This window comes from Erpetoichthys calabaricus, chromosome 11 (genome assembly GCF_900747795.2).
Source record: "Erpetoichthys calabaricus chromosome 11, fErpCal1.3, whole genome shotgun sequence".
NCBI classification, from domain to species: domain Eukaryota; kingdom Metazoa; phylum Chordata; class Cladistia; order Polypteriformes; family Polypteridae; genus Erpetoichthys; species Erpetoichthys calabaricus.
This window is the reverse complement of record NC_041404.2, coordinates 156,635,994-156,649,896: the sequence shown is the minus strand read 5'-3', so window position 1 is coordinate 156,649,896 and position 13,903 is coordinate 156,635,994. Positions and strand designations below refer to the sequence as shown.

Below are 13,903 nucleotides of genomic sequence, written 5' to 3'. Positions count from 1 at the left end.
TTCCAACCATCTACACAGTATTTCGCTTTATAAACAAGGCATGCTGTTTGTTCAAGACTTATTTGCTTGCTATTCTCCAAAGTATTTAAATGACAGCCCAAAAAGCAAAAAAAACAAAAAAAAAAAAAAACTTCTAGCAACCTTCCGATTCACAGCTGATCACCCTTTTGACTATTCCATTTAAATATATTTACATTTTTCCTTATATTATGCATATTTACACATACACATTAAATCACACAGATTATATTAAATTCCCACCTAATATGCATTTTTTATTGTTACTTGAACCTTCCTTGTTTAGTTCAATATTTTGCTGTCATTTTTGTTACTTTAGGTGTTGATTCATGTAGTTCTTACCAAACATGACCATTACTATTGTACTTTAAAATTTTCCACATATTAAGCACACATTTTCCAAAAACAAAAAAAAAAACAAAAAACCTAAGATGGGTAAAATGAACGTGGACCGCAATTTTACAAAAGAAATGCACAATGTATTTTTTGGTATTCATAACCATTTGTTTTCCAAGGGTTCTTAAATTATTACACTTTATTTTTGGTCTAAAGCATATATAAAGAACTTCAAAGCCTCATTTCCTGTGATACTTTACCATTACATAACCCGACTCATTCATATTCATCAAATATGGATATTTTAAAACCTTAGAGTTATGGTATTTGAGAGTTCCTCTAGAGTGCCTCTTTCTCTTGCACATTTTGGCTCAAAAACTAATCTGCACATTGTCATCACATAATAGGCTTAAGTTTCGGGTTTGGCATTTTTCCGTCCAGCCATTTTAGTTCTAGACTGTCCTCAAGAAATTGTGACACAGACAGACAGACACCCATCATTGAGGTAACTGTTTTCGGTATTGGTGGACCCTAAAATGTCAGAGGTCCACCAAAAACTGGAGATACACATTTTTGTTGAATCTAAAGATTCCAGTCCTCCCCATAGACGATAGGTTATGGTGAGGGAGGGCACAAAACCAAAAAAAAAAAAAAAATTTTAAGAGTGCAAAGATAATCATGTCTACTTTTGAAAGGCAGACCTTAACAAAAACACCCCCCCCCCCCATATGAAAAGAAATATGATTATGATTGATTATTCAAAACAATTTTCATTTGAGCTCCATGAACAGAAATTTTTACACAAAAGATAACACACTTTAGAGGAAATGGGGGATTGCACTTTGATAGACAAAAACTAAATTACAATCTGCTTTAGGCAGTTATTCATTGGACATACTCACTGTTTCTTTTATTAGTGACCTGTTAAGTTCATGGTCATAACCAAAAGCACCATTTTCCTCCTCATCACCACCATCATTCTTGGCCAGTTTATTTAGAATGGATGGACCTGGAATCTCATCATCTGCTGCCAGAGCCAAAGTGGATGTTTTAGAGTCGCCTGTATTTTTTGGTACATGAGGGGACACAGGGATTGCTGTTGATGCAGGTATTGAATTATGGTTAACATCAACATTACTGAGGTTCTTTGCCTCTGTAATTCTGTGACGATCTTCAAGCATTCTTCTCCTCAAAACAAGGACAGGATTCTTTGTTTGATCATGTGGGGATGTTTTACCATTGGGAAAAATCTCTGGTTGAGATGCTTTGTGAAAATTCGTTTCACAAATTACCTAAAAAAAAAAAAAAAAAAATTATACACTTTATACAGCAAACAAAATTCTAGGTTTAGCATCAGTTATCTCAGCAACCCAGATGATGTCACATCTGTCATAACCCCAATTAAAGATTACAATTTGAACAGCTCAATATGGACACCAACTTGCCAACCTTGAGCATTTCACTGTGTGTCAAATGAGAAATCAACCACAACAACTATAGCTGCAAATGTTAGAATGACCAGAAATGTGTGCAGTAAGTGAAGATGACAGCTAAAGCAGAACAATAGAGTTGAGATGAGGATTTTATGCTTGAAAAAGCTTACATACGGCAATATTTGCTCATTTGGGGAGTCCTTAATAATTATTCATATTTATAGATGGCTTTTCTCACTACTCAAATTGTGTGATGTAGAGAGGGGGGAATCACTTCACCCAACACCAAGGTGCAGCACCCATCTGGATGATGCAACAGCAGCCATTTTGCACCAGTATGCTCACCACACATTAGCTATAGGTGGCTAAGGGGTGAGAGAAATGGGCAGTTAGAGATGGGGATGATTAAGAGGCAAGAATGACTAGGCCATGGAGGGCAATTTAGCCCTGACATCAAGATATGCCCTGCTGTTTACGAAGGATGCCCAGGGATCTTTAATGACCATAGATAGTCAGGACCTCATTGTTACGTCTCACCCAAAGGACAGCCCCATTTTTACAGCAAAGTGTCCTCATTGCTGCACTAAGGCATAGGGATCTACACATAAACCCCATTGACTTTTCCCAACACCTCTTCCAGGGACAACCCAAGCTTGTTCTACATGGTCTACCATCCAAGTACTGGCCAGGCGCAAACATGCTTATCTTCAGGTGGATTACCCTATTCTGAAGTGCATGTGGTATGGCTGCTTTCCAGTATAAATTTTGGCATTGGTTTGATTTGAGAGTAACCATTTACTGTTGTGGCTTTGTGGGAAAAAACATAAGCAGAAAATGTGGGACTAAATGGACTTTAAATTTTGTGATTATACTGACTTTAGGAGAAAAATGCTTAAAGTTTGTGCACTTCACTTGAACAAAAAGGGTTGATGTGAGGCACAATTTTTAGTTCTACAGTCTTGCAGCTCCTACATTCTTGGTTCTGGTGCAGAAACCAAGAAACAAGTAAAAAAACCTTCAAACATTTAACCAATTACAGGCTCAAAAGTGGTTAGTAGGTGGGGGTTTTCAAATCTATGCCCCACTCCCATCCTACCTGTACCCCAAATCATAGTGCACTTTATGAAGAAAAAGTTCAAACATAGCCTCCTTGACAAACTCCATTGTGTGCACTCTAATGACATACACCAACAGAATATATTAATCCAGTAAATGCTTCCTCACTGGCAGTTGCACCAGGCAAGGAAGTAGCAGTAGGGCTACAGTCAAGTGACCAGCAAACAAAGTGGAGAGAGAGACAGAGAAAGCGTACTATAAGTGTAACCAAGATAAGCATATGCAGTATGGGTTTTTAGACTAAGGAGAAAAAAAACTTTGGTTCACGACACTCAATAAGCAATACTCGTCATTTATGACAGTTGCCAATGTCAGCAACTTTAGTGATCAATTCTTTATTCATTCAAGGAACTTAACATACAAAAAGGTCAAATGGGGGGGAAAAAAACCAAAAAAAAAAACCAAACAAACTAAACACCCGTAACAGCCCTCTCCTTTAGTATCTCCATTTCAGACTGTTGAATCCCTCAAAGGAGTGATCCATGTGCAAGACTGTCAATTACTTCATGGCATTAGCTGTATCAGTGGTTCCATTGGCAAGTACCACACATGTAAACTAAGAACAGTCTTACTCTGCATAAATATGTAAACAAAAAAAAAAAAGACATCTTATTTAGCTGAATAAAGTTCACCCAGGTCTACAGTTTCAATTCCTTTTTATTTTATTTCTTTTTACATGAAGTGAAGAGTCAAGCTATTTTATCAGCCACATCATGCTTACCCTAGCACAGAACAGCTAGCAAGAGAGTGACAGGAAGATAGCACACAGTGAGTGGCCAAAACCAAAAGAAACAGAATGCAATATCAAACAGAAGGACATTACTATAAAATATGAAATCAATTGTGGAGAGTTAGTGTCATGCTAGCATACATTCTAGAGGCACAGTGTGGTGCATATGATCTTGCAATGCAATATTTAGCAGAAATTGCCAAGAATAACACAAACATTAAACTTGCCTATCTTGGGTTACTCGACATTAAAAAGTTAAGATTCCTGTGTAAACGTATACATTCAGATTCATATTAATTTTCATATTAAAAAAGCATTTATCAAATTTTTGGGATTTTAATATCCCTGTACCTGATACTGCAGAAATTAACACTTGCCTGAAAGACCCTCCTTATAATGTACAATATTCACAACAAGTTGGCAAATAGTAGCATTTTTCACATAATTTGGTATTCAAACGGCTTGAATTTATCAGTGCATGGATTCTCCAAGATACAGGAAGCATTTTTCAGCCTTTGGTAATGTTGCACCATGCACAAATATTGAACTGCACAGTTTGTAACTAAACATCTTTACATGTTTAAAAAAAAACAAACTATTTTGTGTTCACTCAAGTTCACTTTCTCTAATATTACATTTTGATGAAAGGTCTGAGGGCACTCCTAGCGCAAAATGTGTAAAACCAACCATATCAGGAAGTATTGTATGATGTGTTGGAATGTAGAATATGTATGATGGCAAAGGACAGCTCTAATTTCAAGACTGACAAACAAATAAATGCAGAAACATAACTGAGTGTACAGAACCATAAAGAAAAAAACAAACTGTTTTATACAGCTTTTAGAAACTAAAGTTTTACACAGATCCACAACAAAAATGCCCATCTTACCTGTGGCTTTTCATTGTTTTGGTCAAGGCAGTTATTCTTTGGATAATTAGGATGTGAACGCAAAATAGCACAAATTCTGTTAAAGAATAAAAAGGTAATTGTTTAAAAATTCCCATTCCTTTTCCAAAAATATTTAACTAGCAACCTAAATGTTTTTCAAAAGATATCCTATACACTATATCAAGTAAGCCTACAAGCACACAGTAGTTTTCTCCTGCTTTCTAGGAGCAAAAATGATGAGGACTTACTGGCCCAGCCATATCCTGAACATCTTAAATAAGAAAACCACCAGACACTATGTGCATTATACTAGATAGCAATAATACACATAATTAGAATGAAGAAAGGAAAGGCATTATCCAAACAACAAGTATCATAAATAAGGCATTCCAATTTGACATAAATTTATATTTCAAGTTGTTAAGTTTCTTTAACATTAAGACAGTTTTTTTCAGTGAGAGTTTAAACGTGTTTCCTAGTTATTTGTTGCTTCAATGGTTAAATTCAGTTCTCTAAAATATCTATTCTAAATCAGCCTCTCTGCTGGATGTAGATAGGGAGAAGAGAAAAAGATTTTACTCACACTGCCAACACAGGACAGGGATACACAAAACAAGTGACAATAAAAATGAAGCCTAAACTATCACTTTGTTTAGGAAACTGTACATTATGTAAAATAGTCTAATATTATACATTGTTCATTTTAGCCCTTTGCAAGCTTAGAATATTTCATGCTTTATATATGCCAAAAGAAACCAATTGAACGGTTTATACTGTTGGTAACATTGTGGTAAATTTGGAATTAATTTGAATACATAGATCTTTGGAAATGGGAGGAAAATTTACCTTGATGTGGGGAGAATATGCAGTCTTCACAAAGAATGCAAATAGCATGGAATTCAAACCAAGAACACCGTATGCATGAAGATACACCACAATACACCCAACTAATGAATTCTGCTACTTAATGGAGTACTGATCTCAAGCCCCTTTTACAAGAATAAAGTGGGGGCAAAAAAGTATTTAGTCAGCCACCAATTGTGCAAGTTCTCCCACTTAAAAAGATGAGAGAGGCCTGTAATTTTCATCATAGGTATACCTCAACTATGAGAGACAAAATGAGAAAAAAAAAATCCAGAAAAATCACATAGTCTGATTTTAAAGAATTTATTATTTGCAAATTATGGTGGAAAATAAGTAAGATTTCTGGCTCTCACAGACCTGTAACTTCTTCTGTAAGAGGCTCCTCTGTCCTCCACTCGTTACCTATATTAATGGCACCTGTTTGAACTCGTTGGCAATATAAAAGACACCTGTCCACAACCTCAAACAGTCACACTCCAAACTCCACTATGGCCAAGACCAAAGAGCTGTCAAAGGACACCAGAGACAAAATTGTAGACATGCACCAGGCTGGGAAGACTGAATCTGCAATAGGTAAGCAGCTTGGTGTGAAGAAATCAACTGTGGGAGCAATTATTAGAAAATGGAAGACATACAAGACCACTGATAATCTCCCTCGATCTGGGGCTCCACGCAAGATCTCACCCCGTGGGGTCAAAATGATCACAAGAACAGTGAGCAAAAATCCCAGAACCACATGGGGGTACCTAGTGAATGACCTGCAGAGAGCTGGGACCAAAGTAACAAAGGCTACCATCAGTAACACTACGCCGCCAGGAACTCAAATCCTGCAGTGCCAGACGTGTCCCCCTGCTTAAGCCAGTACATGTGCAGGCCCGTCTGAAGTTTGCTAGAGAGCATTTGGATGATCCAGGAGAGGATTGGGAGAATGTCATATGATCAGATGAAACCAAAAAAAGAACTTTTTGGTAAAAACTCTACTCGTCGTGTTTGGAGGAGAAAGAATGCTGAGTTGCATCCAAAGAACGCCATATCTACTGTAAAGCATGGGGGTGGAAACATCATGCTTTGGGGCTGTTTTTCTGCAAAGGGACCAGGATGACTGATCCGTGTAAAGGAAAGAATGAATGGGGCCATGTATCGTCAGATTTTGATTGAAAACCTCCTTCCATCAGCAAGGGCATTGAAGATGAAACATGGCTGGGTCTTTGGAGGGAGTTGAAAAGTCCGTGTTGCCCAGCGACAGCCCCAAAACATCACTGCTCTAGAGGAGATCTGCATGGAGGAATGGGCCAAAATACCAGCAACAGTGTGTGAAAACCTTGTGAAGACTTACAGAAAACATTTGACCTCTGTCATTGCCAACAAAGGGTATATAACAAAGCATTGAGATGAACTTTTGTTATTGACCAAATACTTTTTTTCCACCATAATTTGCAAATAAATTCTTCAAAAAAAATCAGACAATGTGGTTTTCTAGATTTTTTTTTTCTCATAAGATTATGCTAAACAACATATTTTGGCAATAAAGAATAATTTAAAAAGCATCTAACAAGCACCACACCAATGGATACCTACTTCTCAACGTCTGTCAAATTATGGCTCCTTATGAAATTTTCTAAAAACCTCCTTTCAATATCCGGAAAGTGGATGATCTAACAAGGCATGGGAAGGAGGAAAGAAGAATTATGCAATGTTATAATGTTACAAGTGGGGTGGGGAGGAGAAACCAACAACCCCCCCCCCCCCCCCCCCACATACATACACAAATACTCATTAAATCCGAGTTTAAGAACTTAACACTCACCTCCACCTAAAACCAAATACTTCTTTGGATGTGGATGTGAACTACACTACAGTTTTGTTGCTCACACCCCCCATTTTACTGTATTATCTTAATGCAGCCATGTCAACAGCAGTAAAACAGCAGTGCAGTAGGAGCGACAACCTCATAAATATCAAAGAACAGAGTGAAATCAGACTCCAAACAGCACAATATGCAAGTGAAGAACATTGATGTGTACATTTTTAACCTGTTATTTTATTAGAAATTGGTTTCTTTGTGACCCTTTTCAGAATTTGCCAGGGAACTCCAACTACTTGCAAGTCATTACTTAATCAATTGAAGATTATCTCATTTTGAATTTGGTGGCAGCAACATGTCTCAAAAAAAAAAAAACAAAAAAAAAAAAACCTTGGGACAGGGATAGCAAAACACTGGAATAGTAAATGGTACTTAAAGAAACAGCTGGAAGACCATTTTGCAACTAATTAGGTTAATTTTCAACAGGTCACTAACATGACTGGGTATTAAAAACACATCTTAGAGATATAGACTCTCAGAAGTAAAGATGGGCAAAAATTAAAAAAAAAAAAAAAACAAAAAAAAAAAACACTGCATCTACAAATTGTAGAACTATTTCAGAATAATGTTCCTCAACATAAAACTCTGAAAACTTTGAATCTCTTCATCTACAGTACATATTATCAAAAGATACAGAGAATCTTGAGAAATCGGTGTGCACAAGGGACAATGCTGTAAAATCAATATGTCCATGATCTTCAGGCACTTAGAATCATGCCTGTTTTTAATGCAGTGTGACCTGTCATGGAAACCACTGCATGGGTTCAGGAACACTTTCAGAAATAGTTGTCTGAGAACACAGTTTGCAGTGCCATCCACAAATGCAGGTTAAAGCTTTATCATGCTATCAAGAAGCCGTATGTGAACTTGATTCCAGAAATGCCACTGTCTTCTCCGTGCCAAAGCTCATTTAAAATGGACCGAGGCAAAGTTGAAAACTGTTCTGTTGTCGGATGAATCAAATTTTTTTTTTTGGAAAACATGGACGCGGGCAGCATGGTGGCGCAGTTGGTAGTGCTGCTGCCTCGCAGTTGGGAGACCTGGGTTCAGTTCCCGGGTCCTCCCTGCGTGGAGTTTGCATGTTCTCCCAGTGTCTGTGTGGGTTTCCTTCAGGCGCTCCGGTTTCCTCCCACAGTCCAAAGACATGCAGGTTAGGTGGATTGGAGATTCTAAATTGGCCCTAGTGTGTGCTTGGTGTGTGGGTGTGTTTGTGTGTGTCCTGCAGTGGGTTGTGCCCGGGATTGGTTCCTGCCTTTTGCCCTGCGTTGGCAGGGATTGGCTCCAGCAGACCCCCCGTGACCCTGTGTTCGGATTCAGCAGGTTGGATAATGGATAGATGGAAAACATGGACGCTGTGTCCTCTGGACTAAAGGAGAGGGACCATCTGGCTTGTTAGCGCTCAGTTCAAAAGCCTGCATCTCTGATGGTATGGGGGTGCATTAGTGCCTATGGAATTGACAGCTTGTACATCTGGCAAGGCACCATCAATTCTGAAAGGTATATGGTATATACAGGTTTTAGAGCAACATATGCTCCAATCCAGAAGACGTCTTTTTCAGGGAAGACCTTGGGCATTTCAGCACGGCAATGGTAAACTGCATCTATTACAAAAGCATGGCTTTGTACTAGAAAGAGTCCAGATGCTGAACTGGCCTGCCTGCAGTCCAGGCCTTTCACCAATTAAAAACATTTGGAGCATCATTAAACGAAATATATGACAAAGACGACCCAGGACTGTTTAGCAGCTATAATCCTATATCAGACAAGAATAGGACAGCATTCCTCTCCCTAAAGTCCAGCAACTGGTCTCAGTTCCCAGACGTTAACGGACTGTTAAAAGACAAGAGGATGCTACACAGTGGTAAACATGCTCCTGTCCCAACTTTGAGACGTGTTGCTACCATCAAATTCAAAATGACCTTATTCTTATCTTAGAATGGTACATTTTCTCAGTTGAAACATTTGATATGATTTCTATGTTCTATTTTGAATAAAATATGGGTTTATGAGATTTGCAAATAATTTCATGGTTTTTATTTACATTGTTCACAGTGGCCCAGCTTTTTTGGAATTGGGGTTGTAATTACAAGAACACAACAAAACCAGTTTACTAGATTCATGCTATGCACTCAAATTGTACTCAAAACTCTGTATTTTGATATAGTTCGACTTTTACTTACCGTTTCAGTTGACAGTAATTGTACTGTGTCCTCATCAAGTTCCTTGCCTTTTGGTACAGATGGACCAGGAAGTGCATCGTCATCTAACACTATGAGGGGGATTTCCTTTTTAGCTACTGATGTGGAACATTCTTCAAACTGTACTGCATGTGAACCATTCTTTCGTTTCAGCTTTTCTGGAGTAATAGTCACATTTTCAGCAGGCATAGAGGTGATGGCAGCTACAACAGTAGTTAAAGTGTCTTGCCCCGCAAGCTGCTGTTGAAGAGACGGATGACTTTGCTCCTGCAGATCTGTGGCATCTAAAGGCAACTCTGCAACAATCGGAGGAAACAGTGGCTTGGTAATTGGATAAAGTAGTGACTTGGATGCAAAACCAACTAAAGTCTCTGTATTGTCAGGTGTAGCAGGTCCAAAACCAAGGGAATGGTTTGCAAGGTCTTTCTCCTGAAGAGGTAACTGTTTAGGCACATTGTGGGCTGAAGAAGGTGCTGCACTCTGAGTAGCTTCACCACTTATAGCACTAGGCAATTCAACAATACTGTCCAGGGAGTGCTTATGAAAAGGCAGATGCTTATCACTCAGACGAGCGCAGTCTTCAGATTGAAGGCCATTCCATTTAGCAGCAGGACGGATCACATTCGAAAAAGAATGCTGCAGTTTTGTGGACTAAATGGAGGGGGAAAACAATTTGAAGGAAAAAAAAAAAAAAAATTTTTAAACTTAAAATCTCCAGCAAAAAACTTGTAACTGACCTTAGACCACAGAAATTGAAATTACACGCTTCTTCACTAATTCATGTCATGGGAAATTCTGGGCACAGGGTTACAAGAGACAAATATCTCTAACTAGTTAATGAGGGCTACTAGTCTGTAGGCTTAAAGTTTTAAATGCTTAAATAATAGAATACGGAGAGTTATAACTAATGTAATTGGGGGGGGGGGGCAGGGGGGGCAGGTTGCGCGCTCAAAGAGAGACTTCATTATGTTGCACTGTATTTAAAATTATAACCCTTTTCTTCTAAAAACATTGATTGCCTACATGCGATTTCTTTAATAGATGTAACATCAGAATTGGTAAATACTGCAAAAATCAGATAATTAATGAAAATACCTTGCTGGTAAAGGCATTAATAGTTGTTTTTCAAAAACTTCAGTGTGAAAAGCCATGTCTTATTGCACTTCTTTGCTTTAGTATGCCTACACTTCTAGTAGATGGCTCAACTGACTTAACCATTGATCAACTGTGGATTCTATTCATCCATCCATCCATTTTCCAACCCGCTGAATCCGAACACAGGGTCACAGGGGTCTGCTGGAGCCAATCCCAGCCAACACAGGGCACAAGGCAGGAACCAATCGGGCAGGGTGCCAACCCACCGCAGGACACACACACAAACACACCCACACACTAGGGCCAATTTAGAATCGCAGGTTAGGTGGATTGGCATGTCTTTGGACTGTGGGAGGAAACCGGAGCGCCCGGAGGAAACCCACGCAGACACGGGGAGAACATGCAAACTCCACACAGGGAGGACCCGGGAAGCGAACCCGGGTCTCCCAACTGCAAGGCAGCAGCACTACCACTGCGCCACCATGCCGCCCGGATTCTATTCAGGTTAGTTCAATTTACTATTTGGTAAGAGATGCAAATCTTTTTCTTAAATATTTTATATAACATCTGCTTTTCTAAAAATACAATTTGCAATCAATAGATCATTTTAGATCATCAACGTTTTCAAATTAGCAGTATATTAAATGACCAAGGTTGTGCAGTATCCTGGTAATGGAAAAAGTACCCAAAAAACAATTTTAAAAGGGTACAGTATCAGAATTTGTTTAGATTAATTTCTGGAAGTAAATGGTAGCTTTCAAGCACATCACACTCTCTCATTTAATAGCACAATTGAAACTGCAAGGTGAGGAAGCAGCCCCCCACTTCCAACTCTTCGACTGTTACAAATACATGTTAGATCTAGTTTGAATCACCAAGGGGGTCCCTACGCACTGTTCGAATGTATGTATCTATATAACCACATCGAAAAAGCCAAGAACTGATCCGCATCCCTGTTAATGATTTGCAGAGTGTGGTGTAGCAGGGAGGGATGCATGTTTGCTGGCTAGGGGAATGAAGCGGCTGTGGGGCCAAGGTGGAGATCACTTATGTGCTTTCAGACCTTAGTACTAGAACCAAAATGGTTTCAAAGATGTACCAAAGTCAAAATGTTAATACCGATCTAACACTATACAGAACACAAACCATTACCAAATTATTAGAACACAGAGGGAACACTGCCTTAAATTCAAAAGGGGGAAAATTTAATGGAAATTATGGGGAGGGTGTAGATATACAATAAATACACACAACACAAAATGTTGTACAACAGATATCACCTCCAAAATCACACTGTCATCATCATCATCCTCTTCGTCTTCCTCTTCCACTTTGGATACATTTGTCATCTTGTAAGGTGAAGAATCATCAGAATCATCTACTATTGTAATGAGTAAGTCGGTACGTTCTTTCCCATCTTAAAAATTTGTGGAGCATGAAGAAGAAAAAAAAAAAAAATTGAACTGTAACCAAGGGCACAACAAGAATAAATCCATACATTTTTTTTTTTTTTTTTTTAATTTGCTTTGTCAGGGTTATTATATGGAGATATCCGTAAATGGCACAAGGAGGCAATGAGGAGACAAAACAAAGAAAAACACTTTAAGAGAAACACAGTCCATCACTCATGCACAACTATATTTAACCATAACATAGGTATCTTTTTGAAATGGTGGTTAAACCCAGGACACCAGAGGAGAATATTCAAGACAGAGAGAGAGAGAGAGAGAGAGTGAGAGAGAGAGAACATACAAACACCATGCATAAAATGGAGACATAAAATAAAACCAACCCATGTTGGTTAGAGGAGCAGCTCTGACCACTGTAAAACATTCAAAACCAGATTAAAATAAGCAACCACATTAAAAAATGAACACACACCAAGGACAAATTGTATTTAGTAGATACTGTAATGCGGCCACAGACTGGTTAACAAGGATTTAAATAAACAGGGCGGAGTTAAAAAAATAAATTTAAAATCATGCATTAAATGCAACCATTACAACGATTGTGTCAAGTTAGGTGCATTAGGTGACATTGCACTAGTGAAATAAAACTGACATAAGGCCAATAATCGTTAATGAAGCACATTATTAGTATGAACAAAATATATAATAAAAGGTGGATAGCAGTGTAGTGCATCATGCTGATGCCTCATAGCTCCATGAGGTTAGGGTCCAGTCCAGGCCAATTTCCTATTTATATGAAGTCTGTACTTTCCATTTTATGCAATTATTTCTTTGGGTAATTTAGTTTCTATTCCTCACAACAATGATGTGCACATTTAGTTAAATGATTACTAAAACCTAGCCAAGAACAGTCAGCTTGGGTGTGTCAATGACTGTGGCCAACGTATAAGTGCCTTATCAAGGGATGGTTCCCAACTTAAGCCTGATGGGACTGGGATAAGATCTAGCTCCTTATAGGCTAGCAGGTACAGGACATAGATGGAGGATTATAATGATCATAATTTCTTGCATACATTACCTTGTCGAGGTAAACCCATTTGCTTGCTTACTATTTAACTATATACAGATATGCATAATACCTGGCACCTTAAAAATTATATTGTGTCACCCCAAAAACTGATTTATTAGACATAATGGATGGACATGACATAAAATCTGTGGTGGGTTGGCACCCTGCCTGGGATTGGTTCCTGCCTTGTGCCCTGTGTTGGCTGGAATTGGCTCCAGCAGACCCCTGTGTTCAGATTCAGCGGGTTGGACAATGGATGGATGGATCACATAAAATTCCAGAAAATGTCTGCTAATATAATCATCTGATTTACAAGAAACTGATGTACCTTTGCCACGATGCCTACGGAAGCTACCAAGATGTATCACTTCGTCTGTGTCTCCATCTCCATCTGCCATCTTCATTAATGAAGATCCAAATCTTTATCTTGCACACACATAGATAAATTAGTGACAGCCTGGCTTTAGTTCAGGCCAACAAAGCCCATATGAACCTATTTACAAAGGAGAGAGACAGAGAAGAAAAAATCTAAAGAAAAAAAAAAAAAAAAAAACACAAATGGGGAAAATTGCATGTGGATATAGAGGAAGCAAATTTAAAACAAACAAGAGACATGTTTTTGACAAATCTCATGTGTTAAGCCCTACAGTAAAACTGTATTTGTGCCAATATCTACATTGAAAAAAACCTGTGGGACAACTCACTTGTATACAGTATAACGTGAAGTTACTTTACATGGCACGAGAAAATGTGTGTATATACATTTATGGGTCTGCAATATTTAATTCTAATTTATTTTTAAGGAAGATTGTTTAAAAAAGAAACTGCTCTTATTTCATAAGATTTACTATGCATGGAAATAATTATTCAGGTGTATGTTAT

General features: G+C 38.3%; 1 protein-coding gene across 2 annotated transcripts in view; it reads right to left on the bottom strand.

The window, feature by feature from the left end:
• rnf216 (ring finger protein 216) overlaps window positions 1–13,903 on the bottom strand; it is a 58,361-nt gene that overhangs the window by 38,305 nt on the left and 6,153 nt on the right. For both annotated transcript variants that reach the window (XM_051934124.1, XM_028814401.2), the window contains exons 2-7: window positions 13,350–13,514; window positions 11,824–11,960; window positions 9,431–10,099; window positions 6,965–7,041; window positions 4,523–4,598; window positions 1,257–1,646 (exon numbers count right to left, since the gene is read on the bottom strand). In XM_051934124.1, the coding sequence (XP_051790084.1) occupies window positions 1,257–1,646; window positions 4,523–4,598; window positions 6,965–7,041; window positions 9,431–10,099; window positions 11,824–11,960; window positions 13,350–13,425 (1,425 nt within the window). In that variant the 5' untranslated portion in view covers window positions 13,426–13,514. The remainder of the gene's footprint in view (window positions 1–1,256; window positions 1,647–4,522; window positions 4,599–6,964; window positions 7,042–9,430; window positions 10,100–11,823; window positions 11,961–13,349; window positions 13,515–13,903) is intronic.